This window comes from Sardina pilchardus, chromosome 12, assembly GCF_963854185.1.
Source record: "Sardina pilchardus chromosome 12, fSarPil1.1, whole genome shotgun sequence".
Classification (NCBI taxonomy): domain Eukaryota; kingdom Metazoa; phylum Chordata; class Actinopteri; order Clupeiformes; family Clupeidae; genus Sardina; species Sardina pilchardus.
The window spans coordinates 7,559,367-7,583,710 of NC_085005.1; the positions used below are offsets into that span (position 1 = coordinate 7,559,367).

General features: G+C 40.9%; 3 protein-coding genes and 2 long non-coding RNA genes across 5 annotated transcripts; 3 read left to right on the forward strand and 2 right to left on the reverse strand.

Moving 5' to 3' along the window:
• Positions 1 to 2,342: 2,342 nt before the first annotated feature.
• LOC134097879 (uncharacterized) lies at positions 2,343 to 4,502 on the reverse strand. Its single transcript, XR_009940956.1, has 3 exons — positions 4,475 to 4,502; positions 4,151 to 4,254; positions 2,343 to 2,863 (listed from the first exon to the last, which is right to left on the reverse strand). It is a non-coding gene; the product is annotated as an uncharacterized LOC134097879 (long non-coding RNA).
• A 1,351-nt stretch (positions 4,503 to 5,853) lies between these two features.
• LOC134098464 (uncharacterized) lies at positions 5,854 to 7,679 on the reverse strand. The gene is made up of 3 exons (XR_009941048.1): positions 7,595 to 7,679; positions 6,296 to 6,387; positions 5,854 to 6,068 (listed from the first exon to the last, which is right to left on the reverse strand). It is a non-coding gene; the product is annotated as an uncharacterized LOC134098464 (long non-coding RNA).
• A 4,272-nt stretch (positions 7,680 to 11,951) lies between these two features.
• On the forward strand, positions 11,952 to 12,968 carry LOC134098306 (trace amine-associated receptor 1-like). Its single transcript, XM_062551335.1, has one exon. It carries the CDS (start codon positions 11,952 to 11,954, stop codon positions 12,966 to 12,968), a length of 1,017 nt encoding a protein of 338 aa, XP_062407319.1.
• Positions 12,969 to 18,137: 5,169 nt separating this feature from the next.
• Positions 18,138 to 19,151, forward strand: LOC134098307 (trace amine-associated receptor 1-like). Its single transcript, XM_062551336.1, has one exon. The coding sequence runs from the start codon at positions 18,138 to 18,140 to the stop codon at positions 19,149 to 19,151; it is 1,014 nt and encodes a 337-aa protein (XP_062407320.1).
• A 2,535-nt stretch (positions 19,152 to 21,686) lies between these two features.
• On the forward strand, positions 21,687 to 22,703 carry LOC134098308 (trace amine-associated receptor 1-like). Its single transcript, XM_062551337.1, has one exon. It carries the CDS (start codon positions 21,687 to 21,689, stop codon positions 22,701 to 22,703), a length of 1,017 nt encoding a protein of 338 aa, XP_062407321.1.
• The last annotated feature ends 1,641 nt before the right edge of the window (positions 22,704 to 24,344 follow it).

Below are 24,344 nucleotides of genomic sequence, written 5' to 3' on the forward strand. Positions count from 1 at the left end.
GTCTCAGTTGTTTTCGTTTCCCCCCTTAATACTACATACACAGAAGTCAACAGAGTACCAAGCACAGCACCTTTAACTTAATCTATTCCCGTATGGAGGAATTCACCTACTTTCTTAACATGTGCAAAAAACATACACATTAACCACACCTGAATTCACATCATCACAAACACACCCTGCACACAACCGTTCGTTCAGTATCAACGTAAACCTATGCCGGCAATATAATGAGTGTCATATGTTGCAGGCCTGTTTGTTGCTTGTGGTCGTAGAGGCCGCAAACTCAAATGGCCGCTTCACTCTCCAGAGCAATAGAAAATAAAAACAGGCGCCTTTACCTCCTCGCGGTAGAATGTTCACTGAACGCTGTTTCTCTCCCACCGCATTAGATGCGTAGCTTCGTTCGTCACTCAGTCCCCGTTGCTGTCAACATCCGTAGAGCCCTTGACGTCCCACTTGGTCAGGTGGACTAAGACTCGACTCTGTCGACCAGCGTGGCACTAGCAAAGTCCTCAGCCACGAAACACTGGATACCACGTTAGCATCGAACCTATTTCAACTAGCTGCGCGGCTCCCCTGTGTTAGTGGGGCCTAGGCTACTATAGCTTAAACTTATAGCCTACTCTAATCTAACACTAACGTTGTGAATAATACACCGTATAATTCCACTTTCAACACTTAAGCTCACTCCCGTGTGCTGGGGATGAATCAAACTTTTTCCATAAACACGCAGGTTCGGAGAGTCCAAAGAAACCCGTCCCCCATCCTCTTTTCTCTTCTCCCTTTCTTTCACACTCTCATCCAATCGGATTCGAGCAGATTTTTCATGTCCAATACGGGGTCACTTACTTAGCTGTTACTAGGTAAAATACATCTCAAAATACATACATCATATATCACATTACATACTTTGCATTGAAAGTAACAAAACATGAAATAAACAAAATAAAATATTTTAACCCCGTTACACCCAGAATATAGATGGTAGGAAACCAGTGGCCTCAGAATAAAACCACAGTCAGTTTCATAAAGTAATGCACACAAAAATGAACCCAGACAACATGTGACTACAAAACTCATCTCTATGGCCTTTGCACTGGTTGGGTGTTCACATGAGTCCTCAGTTTTGGCATTCCTCATCTCCGATATTTGATCATTGCATAATTGCTTGTGTTGCCACATCACATCAACTTCACCATGGTCTCATAACAACACATTGTAAAAAGTAAATGGCTATTATTTATTTGTATTTTCTCATTACAGTGGCCTAAAAATATTCGATTTTTTACTTGAATTAAACTTTCTAATTTATGTGTAAAATTAACTTATTTTGTCGTTGGATACAATGTAAAATGTCAACATGACTATCAACCTGAATTTATACATTGTGCAGTTAATTATGGCCGCTGCTTTGTCGAACTGGGCTACTTGTCGAGTTATGGTAACACACAAGTGCAGTGGAAAAGAAAACTCACAATCCACTGTTAGAAGTGCACTTACTATAATTTAATTTGTGCCCTACAACATTTGAGGTCAGGAAGTTCGGTCTGGCATATGCTCAAACCAGAGCTGTTCAGACCAATCAAATTGTCAGGACAGGCTTCATACGATGATTGACAGATGATCAACAGTAACGTAATCAACCGCGTCACCAAAGAGCGCTTGGGTTGAATTGGTTTACAACAAAGAGGTTGTTCTGAATTGGTTGTAGGTGCATCCAGTTGAGTGAAGAGGCATTTTTTCCCTGGTTCGGTTGAAACATGCTCCATAATCACAGCCCAATGGAGCAGTGTCAGAGTCAAGTCTCGTTTGAAGTCTGTGGGATAGCTCTGTCCATATCTTTTACTGTCTTTGGCCATAGCCCATTGGTGGGTCCTGCAGTACCATAGTACTTCAGTGTCAGTGGGGAGTAACTGTGTTTTACTCACATTTTTATTTTTCGTCCTACTTTTACTTTACTACATTTTTTAATTAAGTAAATCATTTAACTCCAGTGCACTTTCATTAGCAGCATTAAAGGAACACTTCACCGTATTTTCATATTAAACTATGTTATTCCCTTAATTAAGACGAGTTGATACATACCTCTCAAGTTTCAATGCGTGCCCTCACTGGCTCTGGCGTGCGGCGCAACTTTGATAGCACTTAGCTAGCTCAATGCATTCATTAGGATCCAAACAGAGATGAAGTTAGAAGCAACCAAACACCTCCATGTTTTCCCTATTACACGAGTATTGCAAAAATATGTGATTCAATCCCCCCCAGCAAAATCACGTTGAAAAGTCGTTGAAAAGACGTCTTGTCAAGTCGTCGAAACAACGGCCCAGTTTGGTTTAAAAGTGAAAGGTTAGATGACGTCTTTTCATGGTCGTTGAAAAGACGTCTATGGAAAGACGCCTTTTCAACGTTTAAATTTGGTTGAAACCACGTCTTGTTTAGGTGCTGCCATGGACCTATTTTCAACCAGAATTTTGCTGTTATATATTAATTTATAAGCCTATATTATCCTATTATAGGCTTTTAAATAATGTGCATTAAGCACTTGCTAACTTTACCATTACCCATACTATTGCTGTTAAAATAAGCCTATATTATCCTATTATAGGCTTTTAAAATGTGCATTAAGCATTTTCATTTACCAACTTAACCATCTAGATGATAAATACATAATCTAATAGGCCTACATTACAATAGCAAGCTAGGCGTAAACAAACAGTCAAACAAACGTTATCCATTTCATTGTAATTTTATTTAATTCTTGAAGTCTCCGCCACCGGACCGTCCAGGTGCATCATGTTTAAGATGATCTGCCTCAGCTCTCCCGATGTCACGGTCAGCCTTGTTGCTCCTTTTTTCACCGCAGCTGAAATGACAGGAAACATTTTCATTAACAGTGTTTCCCATACATTGAGTAATCTGTGGCGGGCCGCCACGAAATAATGTTCTATGTTGTACGATTGAAATTATTTTTAAATCATGTTATCAATTGAATCACTTTCATTGAGCTGCGCGCACGCAGCTTTTTCTTTGCCCGAATGAAACCACTGCCTCTGCATGTGCATTTAACAAAACATTAACGATTGTTGAAGGATTGTTGTTGCCACATACGGCGAGCTAAACTGCTATTAATTCTGCTTAACATGCGGCGCAAATGTGTTCAAAACGGCGGCATTCAAGTGAACTTTTGCTAACGTCTCACAACGTAGCCCACATTAGGGAGACTAAACTAAGTTATGCATTCGAGCCGTATCTCTAAGCGTTAGAATAGTGTAACGAAGAGACTCTTGTGTGGTCTCAACCGCTGACCGGCCCGCTGGCCGGTGAAGTACCCGATCCAACGCTGCCTCCACAGCAGCTTACGAGGAAAACCCCCTGACTGGGAAGCGACAATCAGTCCTCACTCCTACATCCCCGGCCTTAGCTAGCGTCTCCTAACCCTCTCTGGCTTCACCGCGGGCAGCCCTGAACACGCAGGTGTTATCAATTACAATGTACAATTCCAATTCACATTGATTTCCCCCACAGATCCGCCCCCACACAAGAGTCTCTTCGTTGACACTATTCTAACGCTTGGAGATACAGCTCGAATGCATAACTTAGTTTAGTCTCCCTAATGTAGGCTACGTTGTGAGACGTTAGCAGAGTTAACTTGAATGCAGCAGTACGGTGTACATTTTAGGACCGTACAGCAGCCGTTTTGAACACATTTGCGCCGCATGTTAAGCAGAATTAATAGCAGTTTAGCTCGCGCGAGTCTCCTCGTTACGTTTGGATGTCGAATTTAGCATGCTAACAGGTACTTTTCTCTTCCGCTGTCGTGAATGAACAGCTGACAGCGCGGCCGCATTTAGAAGGCGTCACGACGTGATTATTTCTGAGATTCTGATATGTTTTCAAAACTGGAATTTATTGTGCATACGTCATGGTTGAAAACTTATCAGAATCTCAGAAATAATCACGTCTGCAGTCGTCTTAAAACGGCTACATCAAGTCAAACCAGACCGACATAAAAAAAACACACCTCCAAAGTGTAGTTTTAGGTTGTTTTGGATAGAAGCGTCTGCTGATTGACTAAATTACCAAATGCGGGGGGGAAAGGAAAATGTATAGCACACTAAAGCATAGGGAAATATAAATGTATTTCACTCACAGCATTAAGGGCCCTGTTGGTTGTGGTTAGCGGAGGGAGGTCCCAGGAAGAGGCCACGTTCTGTACCCTTCCCATTTCTTCAGCTGATTTGATTCCACCTCCAGCTTGAAGATGGAGAGCATGAAAGAGATACATAATGGTTAGACAGTGTGTTAAAAGTTTATAGAATCATAATAGTGGGTCCACCAGTTGACTCCTCAGTTTTTCTAAAATCATTATAAAATCAAAGACCCACAGTCTTTTGGGGGCAACACACAAACAACAACAAAACAAAATAAAAACACAACATAACATCAAACATTAGTATTTTCTATGTAAACATACAAGCCTGATTGTTTCTCTAATGTCCAGGGGCCTCATTTATAAAACTTTGCGCAGGATGTACGCCAGAAGATGGCGTGCGCTTAAAACTCAGAAAGTGCGTGCGCACAGAAATATTCTGATTTATAAAACCGTGCGCACGCACGTTCCACGCCAATTTCCCTTTATAAATCAAGCTCTACTCTACATTTGCGGCACCTGTGCGTACCTCAAGACACACCCATAATTGCTTATAAATATTCAGCGAAACGCCCTTAATGAATATTGATGTCTGTGGACAACATGCCAAAAACAGCGGGAAAGACAAAAAACGCAACTTCATTGACTGTTTGTGGGTTCATAAATGGCGTGAGCAGCCACCGTTTCAGCGGATATCCACTGTCACCTACAACATAACTTGAATGAGTAAAGGGTGAATGTTTAGAAATGGTCGAAAAATTGCAACAAATTCTTTTAGGATTTACACACAGGATTTAAACACGATTCGCCCGCACCTACAGTAGAAGCCACCATCGCGCACAGCTCCAGCATTCAGTCTGCGCCCAACGCTGCTACAGTATGTCTCAATATGAATCAGGCCAACATTTGTGAGCAACATGTCCGTGTCACATATATAACTTGGACATTGAGGGAATGAAAATGCTTCCTGTTAACAAAGGCACATTTATTTTCACTCGGTGGTCTTATAGCAATGGTTGCAGTCAATAGCACGGATCACATTTGGGAAATTAGACTGCGTTTTTATTTGCCTGTTCACCATGTAAGGAAAGTTGATGTAGTTTGGTGATGAAGCAGTTACACCTCCTAACACGTCTGGCAAAATTCGGCTGAAGGTTGGCTATTCCAGTCCGGTCAGCCAGTTCTCGATTCAGCCAGTGGCAAGAAAGCCGATGCAAGTCAGCACTTACTGTATATAGCCTACCATTTGCAAGCTAACAAGCAACATGTTTGAGCCTTGATTATTGACAAATAACAAAACATGCATGAAAGCCATAAGTAAACATACAAAACATACATAGGCATAGCCTATCAGCATGTCTTTCTCGCATCAAATAAGATGGAATTTTTGACGGGCGCACGAAACAACAATCAACCACGTTTTAGATTTTAAACAGGATTAGTCATTGATGCGCGTCATTGCGCGATGTTATGCTTGTGTTAAACTTCAATTATTGAACCAATTTCGGGTCGTTGTACCTGTTTCCTCCTGAGGTCGCAGTTTCTGTTTTTCCCTTTTTTGTGCGTACGCATGGGTCAGAGCTTGCGTGGAGGTGCGCACATTTTCCCGTCAAGTTCACGTTTTATAAATACCAAAGCTTGCGTAGAACGAGGCGTACGCATTCTTTTGTGCGTACGCATCGTTTATAAATGAGGCCCCAGGTCTGCACAGTCCTCCAGGTTTACTGTAGCCGTGTCTGGGCTCCCACGAAGCAGTATGGACAACCACATCACAGAGTCCAGACAAGCAGGGTCCTCCATGAAGGAAAGAGTGCCCCACAATTATCCCAGCCACAATGAACATATCACTGAGAAAGGGAGAAGCTGAGGGGACCAAATGACCAGGCTCTCCTTCAAAGTGGTGTAACAATGGTGTTTGCTGTTTCAAAAAAAAAAAGACAAAAAAGCAAAGTTAGAATAAAACAACTTTGCTTGCTACAACACTTAGAAATAATAAAATTCAGTACATAGTGAACCGTACACTGTTCAGATTCTTCAAAGTCATCCAGCAGTTACTTTAGCTTAGAATAATGGCTTCAAACACATTTTGAGGCAGAACTTGAAATAATAGATGAAAATGGTTTTACGTAAAGTTTTTTTTTTTACCCTGAGTAGCATTCACCATCTGACAGTACTAGCAGTTGCAGTTCTGGAAGTTGATGGTAGATCTTCCAGGGACACACTTAAGAGTTGATGTGCTGAGAAGACAAATGAGCAAAGGCTTTAGAAAAAGCAACAGTTACACAGAAAAATGACAGGAATCCCAGACCTCAAAAGCAGCGTCTAGTAAAAACACGCTGGAAGTGTCACTTCTTACATAACCAATTTCCAAAAATAATCATTAAACACAAACCCATCAGAACTTATTGACACAGTCTATAACACAGGAGGAAGAGGGAGACACACACACAGACCAGGAAACCAGGGGACACAAGGGACCACAGGGGATTAGTCCAACAAGGGGGTACATAGCTTCGGCGCTACAATACAATCACATAAACACACAACTAGTTTCCCCTACCTTTCACTTTAAAATACCAACATATTGCACAACCTGGGCATCTGAGCCTCGACAATGTTGACCACTCTGTTACTACTCTGTGCCAAATGACAGTCAATAAATAGATAGATATTACTATCATTATTATTCATAATAATAATAACAACAACAATAACACTATTAACATGCTGCACAACTGGTCAACAGGTTCTCCACGTCTGGTAATGATGACTGCTTGCTATGAACCATAAACAATAAATGGAGAGTGGGCCTAATAGCGATTCTGGTATTTAAAATAGTCCTGTTGGCAACAAGTACAAGTTGTTGCTACCAAAATGCTACAACAAAAATGAAGTGGATAACAGCGCGCTGCTTGTCTACTCTAGTCTAGTGTATCTAGCAGGACGGTGGAGAGATATCCATGGTTACAAAGGACTCTTCGGGACGGGTAGATCTAGCCGCGAAAAAAATTCAAATTTTCGCGCTACCTTTGTGAACGTTCTAAGCAGGTCCACGAAATCATGCGTGTTGCAATCAGGTTCCTAACTTCCTACGTTACCACAAACGGCCCTAAATTGTGTTGAATATAGATCAGACAGAAAATACTTTCCTTTCATAGAGATAACGGGACCTAACAGCAATTACAAACGGGTTTCAAGTCCGACTACATTATCAGCGGTAGAGTGAATTAACACAGAAGAATTTCTCCACTCAAGTAAAACTAGCCCAGGACAGGTTAAGTTAGCATGGTAACATACAGATCCTCGATTACTCCGCTGTCCGCATAATCATCTCTGATAGCACTGTTGATGGTGTTCAGAGCATTCGTCTCGTTTTGGCAAAACTGACTCTCGATCAAAATGTTACATTTCTACTTCCTAAATCATAGGCATAAACTCACTTACCTCAGTAGCAGGTTCCATCTTCACGCTGTTCTTCAACGGCTTCAACTGACTGTGTGTTTCAAACAAAGTTCGAAATGGGCTCGGCAGCGGCTACGGCTTCCCGCCTCCGTTCCTCTTGTACATGCGCAGAGTTCACTCCTGTCTCCTTTACGTGAACATTTATGTGATTTTTTTTTTTATCAGAATTTTAATTACTCATTATTTCAATGACTGATTTTTTTCCATCTGAATTTTTCCTCTGATTTTTTTTTCAGAGGGGAGAAGGCTAAAAACAGAGTTGTCCGTCCATATCAACTGTTGCCATGAGTAAACAAACAAAAGTCACACACGCAGTTAACGGCAGCCAAGATGGCGGCGCCGGGCGCCCGTAGAGTTCGCGGCGGATTTGGGCAATCCCCGGGGGGGAAAGATGGTCGACAGGAACAATAATGTAGTCCTAGGTAGACTATAACTGATAATTTACATCAGGATTTAATTAGTTGATATGTGGTCTGAAAAAGGACGTGCTAAAGACGTCTTTCCTTAGACCAAAATGGGCCGGCCAAAACAAGACCATTATTCTACGTCTAATTTTGGTTGAAATCAGGGCCATGACGGACCGACGGGATTTAGCCCAAATATCAACGTTGAAATGACGTCGTGTGCTGGGGGGGAAGTAGTTCCACGGGGGGAAGAGAATGCAGGTTTTTACAGCCGCTATTTTCTGGTTCCGAAAAAAGACAGAGGCTTTCGGCCAATCTTAGACTTAAGAGTGCTGGACAAGTCCCTCATGAAAAGAATATTCTGTATGCTGACCAACTGTCAACTCTTTCAATTTATAAAGCCGAACGATTGGTTTGTGACACTCGACCTGTTAGAGGCCTACTTTCACTTCCGAGTGGTCCCCAGACACAGGATATTTCTGCAGTTTGCATTCAGGCGGACAGTGTACTATCAGTTCTGTTGTCTTCCCTTCGGGCTAGCGCTCTCTCCCCGTACATTTACGAAGTGCGTGGAGGCAGCCATCGCCCCACTGCGGCTGCAGGGGATACGTCTGTTCAATTTCATCGACGACTGGCTGCTGTGCAGCAGCTCTCAGGGGCTAGCAGTGCAGGAGACCCAGTTACTAGCTGCAGGGCTGTCAGACGCAGTGGGCAATACAATTCAAAGTACAAGAGCGCCTTCAACCCGCTCTCTTTATACTATGAAGTGGTGCTTATTTGAGCGGTGGTGTGCCCCACGGGGGCATGACCCCACCTCATGCGCATTGAGCGTCATATTGGAATTTTTACAGTAGATGTTCAATGAGGGCAAAATGCCGCTTCGACCCTCAAAGTTTATCCGGCAGCCATTTCTGCTTGTCATGTGGGCATTAATGGGAAAACTCCAGGGAGCCACCCGTTAGCATCACACTTTATTTTATTTTATTTATTTTTTCGGAGTGATTATTTGCACCCGGGTGTAAATAGTGGAATGGAGGCATTTTCTTATTTGCACCCAAACCGGAAATGCGTGCTATCCAACATAGCGGGACCATCTTGGCAGGAGATGGCCTACCTAAATCTAACAAGTTAGGATTATTAAAACTATATTTGAGATGGGAAAGTGGTGCTAAATTTCCACAAACTTTATTCAGTGAACGGGTAAAGCCGTCCGTTTGCAAGCACAATCAAGAAACACGATCTTTTTGTTTTGTTTACCGTTACCTAGCAACCCCAACAAGTGAGTCAATAATTAGTATTCTCCCCTGCCTCTTTGACGGGGCGTAGTACAGCGGTAAAGTGACTGAGTTACCGTCCTCGAAGTGCTAGGTTCGAACTTCAGATGAAATTTTTTTTTTTTTTTGCCTGCCAAAGTACGCACCATGACTTCTTTTTTTTTAGATGACGTTACCTCGCGGCAAATAAGAGTTTGTGCTTTTTGAACCTGTCAAAGATTTACTGGTTTTATTTCAGTTATGAGTAGAGTTAAGTAGAAGTAGGCTTCAGTAGTTGTAAGGTTGTGTTTTGACTTTGAGCCCCCAACGCTGCCTGGAAGGCGCTTAGGCGTGGGTTAAGGTTAAGGTTAGGGTTAAGGTTAGGTTAAGGTTAAGGTTAGGGTTAAGGTTAGGTTAAGGTTAGGGTTAAGGTTAGGAGTAGGATTAAGTGTTTTTAAGTCAACAGTGGCAGCGCTGCCTGGAAGACAACTCAGAAAACAACTCTTTAAAGTAGCTTGTCTTTGATGAAGCTACCACATGACCACTCATTACCCTAATATTTGTATAATCACTTCCAAGTAACCCAGACATGGCAAAACAGCTAAAAACTGTTCAAAACTATTAGGCCTAGCCTACTGTAGAGCTGGTAAATACACAGGCCTATTGACAGAGAACATGGATGTTAGACATCGGGTGTAAATAGTATTGTTGATTATTACACTATTTACACCCGGGTGTAAATAGTAATGTTGATTATTACACTATTTACACCCGGGTGTAAATAGTAATGTTGATTATTACACTATTTACACCCGGGTGTAAATAGTAATGTTGATTATTTGCACCCGGGTGTAAATAGTAATGTTCATTATTTACACCCGGGTGCAAATAGTCTCTGCCTTATTTTTTTATTTTTTTTTTATTTTTGCCTTTATTAGTACAGGACAGTGAAGTGGTAGACAGGAAACAAGTGGGAGAGAGAGATGGGGTGGGATCGGGACATGACCGCAGGCCGGATTCGAACCTGGGTCCCCGTGGGCACTCGGACCCATAAATGGTACGGGCGCTGTAGCCTGCTGCGCCACAGCACCCCCCAGCATCACACTTTATGGCTGGCGTGAGACGCCTTAGGGTGCCTCATAAATCTCTGGTGCCCATGTGGGATCTGTTGGTGGTCTTGCGTGCACTTACAGGGCCTCCTTTTGAGCCGCTGGGAGACGTGGACATAAAATATGTTTCATTAAAAGCTGCGCTCCTTCTGGCGCTTGTGTCAGTAAAGCGTGTGAGTGACATGCAAGCTCTGTCTATCAGCCCTTCATGTCTTCAGTTCTCTGGGGATGGAGATAGGGGGATTTTGCGCCCCAATGCTGCTTATTCGTTATTACATGTTGGATGTGGCTGGGCCTAGCTTTCTACATGGAGTATTAGGGGCGGGGACACGGATGTCACCCGGAGACCCTTAATAAAAACAAAAAAAGGGGAGAAATATCTCACACTGTGCATAATCATACTACACTGTGTATAATCTCGCCAGGCATGCTGCCATAGGAGGGCTAGCCCTGTGGGTTGATGCTCTTGGTCTCCACTGCAATCCACGTGTGAGGGGATGCGGTCCCATGTGTTAGATCGCAGTCTCTGCGATAGGGAACGTCTGGGTTACAACTGTAACCTCGGTGCCCTTAGCAGGGACCAGATCTAACACAACGTGGCGTTTACAGTGTCATCCTGAGCATCTGCGCATAGTATTGCAAGAGGCGGAGGCGGCGTCTGTCATGGACATTTGTAGCCCTGGGGGCGGGCTCAGGGGAATGACTGACGCCTTCTCAGCCTATCGGCATGAGTGAAAAGTGCTTCGATTGGATCCGTGCCTATGTCACTTCCCATGTGTTAGATCTGTTCCCTGCTAAGGGAACCAAGGTTACAGTTGTAACCCAGGTGGGGTAGTGTATCTGTAGTTCGATGAAATGAGACATCAGAAACTACAAATGTGACTTGCTTCGATGTTGCAATACATCATACTTTCATAAAATCATGCAACATATTCTACCTTGTCTGTTATTTGCTGGATAAACAAATAGCGTATGTGCGACAGAGGAAAAGTGCTTTAGTGTTGCTTTAATATAGTTGCATGTGTTTATGATATATATTTTCCTTGTGAGCGTGTTTTATCACAGTCATGACTATTGCCAGTAATGCAATGGCATAGTTTTTCAACGTTCTTGATTTCGATGTACTGTAATAGCCTTTGGGTGGTGCTCCTAATATGCAAAATAGTGGGAGGGAACCAAAATGTAAGTGTGTGTGAGGTTGACTTAAATCATGATACCGCTACTGTTTTTGGCTTTGCTTCCATCATTGCATGCTCTGGTACAACCACTGCACACACTTGCAAAGCGTTGCTCACTATTTTTACATTGTGTTGTGTATTGACAATGTATGCTGTTTATTGACAATGTTAAGTAACACAGTTATTTCAGACATACTGTACATGTACAGATGTTACTCTCACCATTATTAATAGTTTAATAACAATCCTATATTTACCCTAAATGGTGGGAAGTTGGATGTGTTGTCTATGTACTGGAAATAATATTTAATATGTCTTAACAGCACTGTGCTTTATGGTCCCATGGAAGATTTGCCACCATTTTGTCTTCTTTTAGGCAAAACTAATCTTCAGAGATGAGAAACATTCTGAATGACTCTGAGACTTCAGGCAACATTTCTCTCTGCTATGATTCTGTGAATAACTCTTGTCCTAAGTTCACATATCCAATTGTTATTCAGGCTTCTCTTTATATTTTCTTTGGAATGACAGTGGTAGCAACAGTGGTTGGTAACCTGCTGGTCATCATCAGTGTCCTCCATTTCAAACAGCTCCAAACACCTACAAACTACCTTATTCTCTCCCTGGCCATTGCAGACCTGCTTGTGGGTGGCATTATAATGCCCCCTAGTGTGATAAGGACGGTTGAATCATGCTGGTATTTGGGAGAATTGTTCTGCAAAATCCACAGTGGTATTGATGTGATGTGTTGCACTGCTTCAATTATCATTTTGTTAATGATATCTTTTGACCGTTACTATGCTGTATGCCATCCACTGCTGTATAAATCTAAGATAACATTTTCTACTATTGGGATAATGACTTCCATTAGCTGGGTTGTACCAGCTGTATATGCTTATATGCTGACCTTTCAAGAGTTAAACATTTCAGGAGTCCAAGCATTCTCTAACAGTGCTGTATGTGAGGGTAGCTGCATTTTATTACAGAGTATGCTTGCAAGTGCTTTGGCAAGCACATTCTACATCCCTTGCATTATATTGGTCAGTATATATGTAAAAATCTTCCTTGTAGCACAGGAACAGGCACGATCAGTTCAAATCATGAATGCCACTCGGAAGTCGTCATTGACTAAAATGGAGAGGAAGGCTACCAAAACCCTTGCTATTATCATGGGTGTATTTCTGTTAGCATGGATACCCTATAATCTTGTTTTTACGATTGATCCACATTTTGGTTATACAACTCCACAGTTAATATTTGATGTAGTCACCTGGATTGGATATCTAAATTCAACATGTAATCCTGTGGTCTATGCATATTTTTATAGTTGGTTCAGACATGCATTCCAAATTATAATTTCGGGTAAAATATTTCAAAAGTGCTCCTCAAGAATTCAGCTGTTTTCCGTGTGACAATTCTGTAAGAGATCTGACTCATGCTTCATATTTGTCAAGAAAATTGTGGAGGCCATGCTTTTCAGGATCGAATGGCACTGTCTAAAGACAATGTACTACAATATTGTGTTTCTTGATAATGTTTATGAAATATTTTGATCTTACAAATCATGACTCACTCTGAACTAGACATAACCTGTACAAGTACATTTCGTAAGTCTTGTCAAAAGCAATAAACACCTCAGTAAGGCCTTATCCATATCTGCCTCTATAACCCATTCTCAAGGTAGTTCAACATGTCCACTTTCCTGCATCACAGAAAAAAAACAAACATTTGAAATGGTCACCTGAGTCAATCCGGCCCTTTGATTCACTCCCTCAAAAGCCCTTCTGCCATTGGCATAATGGCACCATCACTTATTCAAATTTGCACATGTACAGCTATGTGCAGTGTGTTAACAGTACCATTATAGTGCAGAAAGAGTAATATTATAACAGTAGTAAGAATACGTGCATGTGCAGGATGATGAGTATAATGAGGAGCAGTAGAATATGCCACTATCACTTTCATAACACTCTACTACACCAAATATATGAAGCCAGTCACTTAAAGGGTGAATAAATGTTTCACATTAAACTAAATGCCACGCGACTAAGGAGAAAATATCAACAAAGACGTGTATGATGGGGGATGCAATATGACATACAGTAAGACTGAACACAATATGAAACCACTTAGTTGTGGGTCAAGTGGCCTGTTGCCGTGCACACGCACACATAACACAGACAGAAAACCATGCATACCACAGGCACAGTAGACTTTGCGCTGTCTGTCATTACTGACAAACAATGGACTTAATTATCCACAAATTATGTCATCCAGAGGGATTGGCTGAGCCTCTCAGCAAGAAATTGTCAACTCAACCACCATTCCAAATGAATGTGTGGCCATCATCTTTAATGTGGCACCTACTTGGCTTGTTAGTGAAACTGTGGGTGGAAGTGAGCAAATGTTGGATGTCTCTTTTAAAGAAAGCAGCACCCAAGCTGAATTAAGGTTGCCTAAGGCTATGTACACACGTAGCCGGGCATTTTTAAACCGAATATTTCCCCCCCTCCGTTTATAATTTTTTTGTATCCACATTACCTCGTTTTGGGGAAGAAAAACCTTCCACACATAACCGAACATCTGCGGTTTCAAGGCACTCAGATCCATGCTTCTGCAGTGAACGGAGGTCGCTGCTTTGACGTCAGAGCAGATTTGTTGTGATTTTGGCGCATATTCTGACGTTCGAAACCGCAGATCTCCGGTTATCTCTGGCTACACGCCAATTTATAAACGGAGAATTCGCAGATCTTCACTTTGCCCGGAGTTTTTTAAAAACATTCGGTTATATGCGTTGTCATGTGGATGACAGGTCCAAACGTAGACAAATACCTTCGGTTAAGCAGATACCCGGCTACGTGTGTACAGGGCCTAAGCTTAGCATTGGCCATCGAAATGAATGGTGTAGTAAGTTACTTCTTCACTCTCTCCAGTTCTCTAATATGTCCTTGCCGTTGTACTTACAAGGTTAACAGGTTGCTTCGTTGTCATGACAGTGGGTCAGTTTGCCCATTGTGATTAGTTATGGCCTGGTCCAAACCAAGACTGTTGAAATTGAAGAGTTGAATTAAGCCAATTGACTATATGCCACACATATTTCCAGTGGAGCGTCAGCTGTATTGTAGTGGCTAATCTGTTGCCTCTTACAGACAAGTAATGTGGCATAAAGAAGCCAAAAAAAAACGTTACTAGCGTACCTGTCTTGAGCTTACGTAGATTCTCAGGCAAACGTTCGGAGAGCGTATACAGTACTATGGATGGCTCTGAAGCTATAGTAGACCACCTCCAGCTAGCATTCCATTGACCCCCATTCATTTCAGTGTCACTTTGACGTCAAATGACGCTACATCTCAAGCATTTTAAGCCTTTATATGAGCCGTTTCTATTTTCGGAGAAATACAACATTGTGTGATTGCCGTCATAACCTTGTAACACACTTTATGGCTGAGTAATGAACTTCTTTTCAGAAAACCATGCTATCATGACATAATGAGTATTCAACTTAGCATTGCATAAGAGCAAAACTAATTGTATTCTCTGGAAAAGAAACTTGAAGGCAGTCTAGGGAAAAGTCCAGGGTAAGATACTTAAAGCATTGAGAGGGAAAAAATTAAGTGATGTTTTGATGGATTGGCACAGCTAAACGTACCAACGTACGTTACCAAAAGCTGCTCTTGAACTCGCAAACATTCTGCATGTTATCAATGTTCTTAGCATGACTACCAGACGAGTCACGTGTTTCAGTTTCTTGTACATTCCTCACTTGCCTGGACTGAGCATGCACAAGAATCGACATCGGCCTTCAGGAAATGGTTTTCAATTTTCTTCACTCATCTTGTTCAAAGTCTATGGGACAGCTCTGTCCACATCTTTTACTGACAGCCCATAGGTGGGTCTTTTAGTAGAGTACAATATCAGAAATTAGATGTTTTAAAGTAATTCCAATACTTTTCTTAGTAAGTTTCTTACTTTTCTTCAGTATAAATTGGTAATCATTAATTTTAGGCACTCGGTTCAACAAGCTAACCTTGTATCCTGTGCTGTAAGTCAAAGTCAAGGTCAAGTTTATTTCTATAGCACGATTTACAGACGGCTGAGCCGCACCAAAGTGCTTCACAGTAAAGTGCAACAATGCAGAGAGTAAATAAAAAAGGCACAAACATTTTAAGGAGTTAGAGAAAAAAATAAAAACAAAAGGAGAGATCATTTAAAAAGGTATGGGACACTGTAAACAGGTGCTTAATAAAAAAAGGGGAACCCTAATTAAAAGCAAGTGAAAAGAGGTGGGTTTTTAGCAGGGATTTAAAACTGTGCACAGACTGGGCCTCACGGTTGTGGAATGGGGAGGCAGTTCCAGAGACCAGAATAGAATAGAATAGAAGCTTTATTTGTCATTGCATACAGTGTATGAACACAACGAAATTCAAGGTGCTACTCCCGATCGGTTCTTACTTTAAAAGAATAAATATATAATAAATAAGTACCAAGACATGAGACATTATACAATTTACCCCCCCCCCCCCCCCCCCTTTCCCTAGCATTTACTACAGATATTTCTATCACTCACACATTTCACTCACTCACACATCTCTATCACCCAATCACATTTGCCACAAACATTTCTATCACTCACACACACTCAGCATTTGCACACATAAAGGCAGACAGTGCATGGCACTGATAAAGAGGGGGTTGCAACCGCAAAGGCTCTATCCCCTTTGTTTTTAGCCTGGTACTGGGCACTTCCAGTAGCAGTTGGTCAGCTGACCGTAGTGCTCTGGAAGGGATGTGGTGTTGGAGGAGATCAGAAAGGTATATGTGGGGGCCAGACCATGGAGAGATTTGAACACAGTCAGAAGGAGTTTGAAGTCGATGCGGTAGCAGATGGGTAGACAGTGGAGTGATGCAAGGACCGGGGTGATATGATCACGGTTTTGGGTACAGGTGAGGAGTCGAGCTGCTGAGTTCTGGGTAGGCGGCGGAGCTGAGATTGGTCAATGCCGGTGTATAGGGCATTGCAGTAGTCCAGTTGTGATATGAATGCATGGAAAACTCTCTCTAGAGCACTGTGGGGCAGGTAGGCTGCGCCCATGGTACGTTTGCAACTTGCCTTGATTATTACGCCAGATGAGAGTGTAGTTCCGTGTCAAATCAGCCTAGAAAAACGGCAGGTTTCATTTTCAGTTGGTCTTATTGCACTTTCTAACTTGAGAAGAGACACGTTTTAAATGGGAAAATTACCAGAAATCTTAGTCACTTGTAAGCATGATGCTAGCAGGCGAAAAGCTAACGATCTAATCCAATTCAATGATCTATGCTAGGCTGAACCTAAAAGTTGTATCGCCAGACTCATAGAATGGCTGGATGAATGCGAAAAAGGTAAATATCGATTGTTTTGCTCGAGGGGAGGTGGGAAATGAGCTTATTTCCAAAAATTGCGGAATATCCCTTTAAGCATGTTGGATATTTGCTGACCTGATGTCACCACGGGACACAGCAACGACTGAAAACAGAGTGACAGAGCTATCACAGGGCATTTTCTGTGCCTGAAGTTATGCTATCAGACCGTTTTCAGGATCTATTATCCATGCCAACTTTCTAATCTCACCTCACACCTGAATAGGCACAGCGCTTACAACAGTTAGTCTTGATATCTAATGTGCTTTGATAAAGCTGTTGTGAAGACATTGTCACTGACTTGCCATCAGCCAAATTGCAAGGCTGGATTTCCATCTACAGTATGCTAGGTGAACGATTTGCCTATTGCAAGGTAATCTTCTAATTGGTTCGTAAAGGTGGAAATCTTGCATAATGCTGCTTTAATATAGCCTAGTAATTGCACATGTTAATGGGAATTATTATTTATTACACAGCTTTATCATGAGTTTATTTTATAGTTTTGGCATGCAGACGTGTAAAAATAGGATAATGTATGGAACACCAGTCATTGCATTAAAATAAAATCCCTCCTCTGTCAAGTTGGGGTCCTGTTCGCTCTGCTAGGATATATTTCCAATAATGACCGGCGTCTTATACGCTATCCCTTACATAATTTCCTTGTGAGCATGTTTTATTATAGTTACGACTACTGCCATTGATGTAATGCCAGAGTTTTCAACATAACGGTACTTGATTTCGATGGGTAGTGTTCCTAACATGCAAAATAGTGGGAGGGAACCAAAATTTAAATGTGTGTGCGGTTGACTTAAATCATGATGTCGCTCCTGTTATTGGCTTTGCTAGTACAACCACTGGACACATTTGCAAAGAGTTAATTGCTAAGATTTTTTTTAACACTGTTTTACATTGTGTTGTGTATTGTATTGACAATGGGTATTGTTTATTGACAATGTTAAGTATCTCAGCCATTTCAGAGATACATGTAAATATATTACACTGCACCATTATTAACAGTTTAACAATAATACCATATTTACCCTTCATGGTGGGAAGTTGGATGTATTGTTTAAGTACTGGAAATTAGATTTAATATGTTTTACTGCACTGTGTATTATGCACAATGGTCCCAAGGAAGATTTCCTATTATTTTGTATTCTAGTAGGCAAGACTAATCTTCAGAGATGAGTATTCTGAATGACTCTGAGACTTCAGGCAACATTTCTCTCTGCTATGATTCTGTGAATGGCTCTTGTCCTAAATTCACATATCCAATTGTTATTCAGGCTTCTCTTTATATTTTCTTTGGAATGGCAGTGGTAGTAACAGTGGTTGGTAACCTGCTGGTCATCATCAGTGTGCTTCATTTCAAACAGCTCCAAACACCTACAAACTATCTTATCCTCTCCCTGGCCATTGCAGACCTGCTTGTGGGTGGCATTGTAATGCCCCCTAGTGTGATGCGGTCTGTAGAGTCCTGCTGGTATTTTGGAGCGTTGTTCTGCAAAATCCACAGTACTATAGATGTGATGTGTTGCACCGCTTCAATTATCATTTTGTCAATGATATCTATTGACCGTTACTATGCTGTATGCCATCCACTCCTGTATAAATCTAAGATAACAATTTCTACTGTTGGAATAATGACTTCCATTAGCTGGATTGTATCAGCTGTATTTGCTTATATGCTGACCTTTCAAGAGTTAAACATTTCAGGAGTCCAGGCATTCTCTAACAGTGCTGTATGTGAGGGTAGCTGCATTTTATTGCAGAGTATGCTTTCAAGCGCTTTGGCAAGCACATTCTACATCCCTTGCATTATAATCGTCAGTATATATGTAAAAATCTTCCTTGTAGCACAGGAACAGGCACGATCAGTTCAAATCATGAATGCCACTCGGAAGTCATCACTGACTAAAATGGAGAGGAAGGCTACCAAAACCCTTGCCATTATCATGGGTGTATTTCTGTTAGCATGGATACCTTATAACATTGTTTTTACAGTTGATCCACATTTTGGCTATACAACTCCACAGTTAATATTTGATGTAGTCACCTGGATTGGATATCTAAATTCAACATGTAATCCTGTGGTGTATGCATATTTTTATAGTTGGTTCAGACATGCATTCCAAATTATTATTTCGGGTAAACTATTTCAAAAGCGCTCCTCAAGAATTCAGCTGTTTTCAGTGTGAAAATTCTGTAAGAGATGACTCATGCTTTATACTTGTCAAGAACATTGTTGAGGCCTTCATTAAGAATATCATTTTAATGTCTAAAGACTCAGAAATATTGTATTCCTTGTTAATGTCAAATATTTTGATCTTACAAATCATAACTCATCCCGAACTACACACAACTTGTACAAGTATATCTTTAGGCCTTGTCAAGAGCAATAAACCCCTCAGTAAGGCCTCATGCACAGTGTGATATCTGCATCTATAACCCATTTTCAAGGTAGCTCAACATGTCTACTTTCCTGCGTCACAGAAAAAAACCCCTCAAATATTCCAAGTGGTTGCTGGTGTCAGTCCGGCCCTCTGATTCATTCCCTGAAAAGCCCTTTGGTACCATCACTTATAGATACACAGATATGTATGTACAGTGTGGCAATACTACCATTATAGTGCAGAAAGAGTAGTATTATCAGCCAGTCACTTATAGGGCGACTATAAGTTTCACATGAAAGTAGCACACGGCTGTGGAGAAAACACAACAAGACTTGTATGTTGGGGGATGCAACACAACATGACACTGAAAACAGGATGAAACTACTTAGTAACATTATTATGGGTTGAGTGGTATTGTGTGATTGCCGTCATAACCTTGCAACACACTTTACGGCTGAGTATTACACTTCTTTTCCGAAAACAATGCTATCATGACATAATGAGCATACGACTTTGTGTTACACAGGAGTGAAGTAACCATATTCTCTGGAAAAGAAACTCGAAGGCAGTCTAGGGAAAAGTCCAGGATAAGATATTTAGGAAAGCATTGAGGGAAAAAATACAATTACATGATGTTTTAATTGGTTTGCACTATACGCTAGAACAAATACCCACCAAAAGCTGCACTCCAATCCGCAGCATTCAGCGTGTTATCATTTTTTTTGGCATTTCTACCAGACCAGACGAGTTATGTGTGTCAGTCAGTTGCTTAATGTTTTTCACTCACCTGGACTGAGGATGCACGAGTACCGACATCGACCAACAGGAAATGGGTTCGAATATGCTTTACTCGTCTCGTTTAAAGTCTAGGGATAGCTCTGTTCATATCTTTTACTGTCTATGGCCAGTGGCCACAGTAACACCCTTTAGTATACTATAAAATGGGAGTATATTTTACTCACATTTCTATTTTTCTGCCTACTTTTACTTTACTATATTTTTTTGTATGAAATGAATAATTTTACTTCAGTGCATTTTCATTAGCAGCATTAAGTACAAAGTAGGCTAAAATAATGTGGTAAATTAAGTCACAGTTTCCATTTAGCATGTTATATATTTGCTGACTTTATGTCACCACAGGACGCAGCAATGAATGAAGACATAGTGACAGCTATTACAGGGCTTAAAGCAAGGTAATTTTCTGTGCCTGAAGTTACGCTATAAGACTGTTCTGAGGATCTCATATTATCCAGGACTACTTTCTAATCTCACCCCATGCCTACATTTAGGCACAGTGCTTAACTTTAATATCTAATGCGCTTAGATATGATGTTTGTCAAGTTTGTTTACCATCAAGATGACTTTGAAGCTGTTATATTAAAGGTACACTATACAGGTTGAGGGTTTTTTTTGGAGACAGTAGAGCTCCATCTAGAGTTGTGAGTTATTTATACTGTACTCTGCTGTAGTAAATAGCAAACTTCTCATGAATTATCCCCGCTGCACAGAGTGAAATCTCCAAAGAGCTATATCTACTGACAAAGTAATGTTTCACGATTCAAACAAGATTTGTCGGGTCACTGTTTTCGAAGTTGTATGACTGGTTTTCTCACTAGTGACTTGCTATATATTGTATCTATGCTGTATGCTATGTAGGTGAACGATTCACCTATCACAAGTTTGTACACGAACCAATTTGATGGTAAAGGTTAAAATTCTGCATAATGTACCTTTTAAGGTTGCATAGTGCTGCTTTAATATAGTAGTTGCATGTGTTTATTATGATACATTTTGTCCTTGTGAACATGTATTACTAATGCAGTAGTATAATTTTCAATGTTCTTGATTTCGATGTACCTATGGGTGGTGTTCCTAACATACAAAACAGTGGGAGGGAACCAAAATTTAAATTTGTGTGAGGTTGGCTTAAATTATGATGTCGCTATACTGTTATTGGCTTTGCTTCCATCGTTTCATTCTTTGGTACAACCACTGCACAAACTTGCAAAGAGTTGCTCACTATTTTTACACTGTATTACTTTGTGTAGTGTATTGTATTGACAATGTATAATGTTTATTTACAATGTTAACAAAGTATCTCAACCATTTTAGACATATATGTGTATGTTACTCTCACAATTAATATCTTAATAATAATAATAATAATAATAATAATAATAATAATAATAATCCCATATTTACCCTAAATGGTGGGAAGTTGGATGTGTTGTCTATGTACTAGAAATAATATTTAATATGTCTTAACTGCACTGTGCATTATGGTCCCATGGAAGATGTGCTATTATTTTGTCTTCTTTTAGGCAAAACTAATCTTCAGAGATGAGTAGCATTCTGAATGACTCTGAGACTTCAGGCAACATTTCTCTCTGCTATGATTCTGTGAATGGCTCTTGTCCTAAATTCACATATCCAATTGTTATTCGGGCTTCTCTTTATATTTTCTTTGGAATGACAGTGGTAGCAACAGTGGTTGGTAACCTGCTGGTCATCATTAGTGTGCTCCATTTCAAACAACTCCAAACACCTACAAACTACCTTATTCTCTCCCTGGCCGTTGCAGACCTGCTTGTGGGTGGCATTGTAATGCCCCCTAGTGTGATGCGGTCTGTAGAGTCCTGCTGGTATTTGGGAGCGTTGTTCTGCAAAATCCACAGTACTATAGATGTGATGTGTTGCACAGCATCAGTTATCATTTTGTCAATGATATCTATTGACCGTTACTATGCTGTATGCCATCCACTCCTGTATAAATCTAAGATAACCTTTTCTACTGTTGGAATAATGATTTCCATTAGCTGGATTTTATCAGCTGTATTTGCTTATATACTGGCATTCCAAGAGTTAAAGACTTCAGGAATCCAGGCATTCTCTAACAGTGTTGGTTGTGAGGGTAGCTGCATATTATTGGAAAGTATGTTGTCAAGCACTTTAGAAAGCATGTTCTACATCTCTTGCATGATAATGGTCAGTATATATGTAAAAATCTTCCTTGTAGCGCAGGAACAGGCACGATCAGTTCAAATCATGAATGCCACTCGGAAGTCGTCATTGACTAAAATGGAGAGGAAGGCTACCAAAACCCTTGTCATTATCATGGGTGTATTTCTGCTAGCATGGATTCCCTATAATCTTGTTTTTACAATTGATCCACATTTTGGTTATCAAACTCCACAGTTACTAGTTGATGTAGTCATATGGATTGGATATCTAAATTCAACATTCAATCCTGTGGTCTATGCATATTTTTATAGTTGGTTCAGACATTCATTCCAAATTATCATTTCGGGTAGAATATTTCAAAAGGGCTCCTCAAGAATTCAGCTGTTTTCAGTGTGACAATTCTGTAAGAGATGTGGCTCAAGCGTCATCTTTGTCAACGTAATACAATATTTTATGTCTTGTTAATCTTTGTCAAATATTTTGCTTGAAGTTGTGACTCATCCCAAACTAGACATAATCTGTACAAGCAATGAAAATTTTATTTTTTTCTTCTTTTTTTAATTGAAGTGATTTCTGCAAATGTGGCTTTGCATCCTTTGTCCTGCCCTTAAATCCATTTGTGGAATTTGTTCCTCCTTGAGGAACGGGTCAAAAGGGGAAGGCATCTCTGCACAGAACAGCTATATTGTGGAGGACGGCGCACGCAACAATTACATCGCAGGCCCGTTCCGGACAAACTCTTAAAGGGATATGCCGCCATTTTTGGAAATACGCTCATTTTCCACCTCCCCTCGAGCAAAACAATTGATATTTACCTTGTTCTCGTTCATCCAGCCATTCTGTGAGTCTGGCGATACAACTTTTAGCTTCAGCCTAGCATAGATCATTGAATCGGATTAGACCATTAGCTTCTCGCCTGCTAGCTTCATGTTTAAAAGTGACTAAGATTTCTGGTAATTTTCCCATTTAAAACGTGTCTCCTCTCAAGTTAGAAAGTGCAATAAGACCAACTGAAAATGAAACCTGGCGTTTTTCTAGGCTGATTTGACATGGAACTACACTCTCATCTGGCGTAAGAATCGAGGCAACTTGCAAACGTACCATAGGCGTAGTGATATTGTACGCAGCATCTGAAAATAGTCCCCATAGACAACAAGCAGTAGTAGTGCCAGTAGTGTGCAAGTTGCCTTGATTATTACGCCAGATGAGAGTGTAGTTCCATGTCAAATCAGCCTAGAAAAACGCCAGGTTTCATTTTCAGTTGGTCTTATTGCACTTTCTAACTTGAGAGGAGACACGTTTTAAATGAGAAAATTACCAGAAATCTTAGTCACTTTTAAACATGAAGCTAGCAGGCGAGAAGCTAATGGTCTAATCCGATTCAATGATCTATGCTAGGCTGAAGCTAAAAGTTGTATCGCCAGACTCACAGAATGGCTGGATGAACGGGAACAAGGTAAATATCGATTGTTTTGCTCGAGGGGAGGTGGAAAATTAGCGTATTTCCCAAAATGGCGGAATATCCCTTTAATGGCCTGTGCAGACTACACAATTTCAGCCCGATTTTGCCACGATTGTGTCGTGGCCGACAAATTTCCATTGTCGGGTCCGAATATTCAAAGTCGGGAACGACGTTCGAAGGAGGAATTCGCGTCTTGTAATCTGACATGTTCAACGACCCGCGATTTATTGTTTGCGACATTCGAAGACGTTACGACCAAAAGTCTAGCATGTTAGATTTTTTGGGGAATTTCCTACGACTCCCGTGTTGACACTGATACTGTGACGACACACGAGGAGAAGGCTACGATAAGTAATGTGGCCACTCTTGCGGCCACGACGCTGCATGATTTTGTGGTTCTCTGATTGCCTAGTCTGACATGGTCAATCGTAAAAGATAATCGTGAAAGACAAAAAAGTTGTGTAGTCTGTACAGGCCATAAAACACGTAGGCATTTGAATCTGGACTTAAATCTCCCGGATGTATTTTCAGTCCTAACGCGGGTTCTGCTGTGCGCCAAGTTGAATGTCGTCTGT

What these genes read in the sequence shown, in the direction of transcription:
- LOC134098306 (XM_062551335.1), top strand. Translation starts at nt 11,952, where the DNA reads ATGAGAAACATTCTGAATGACTCTGAGACTTCAGGCAACATTTCTCTC.
- LOC134098307 (XM_062551336.1), top strand. Translation starts at nt 18,138, where the DNA reads ATGAGTATTCTGAATGACTCTGAGACTTCAGGCAACATTTCTCTCTGC.
- LOC134098308 (XM_062551337.1), top strand. Translation starts at nt 21,687, where the DNA reads ATGAGTAGCATTCTGAATGACTCTGAGACTTCAGGCAACATTTCTCTC.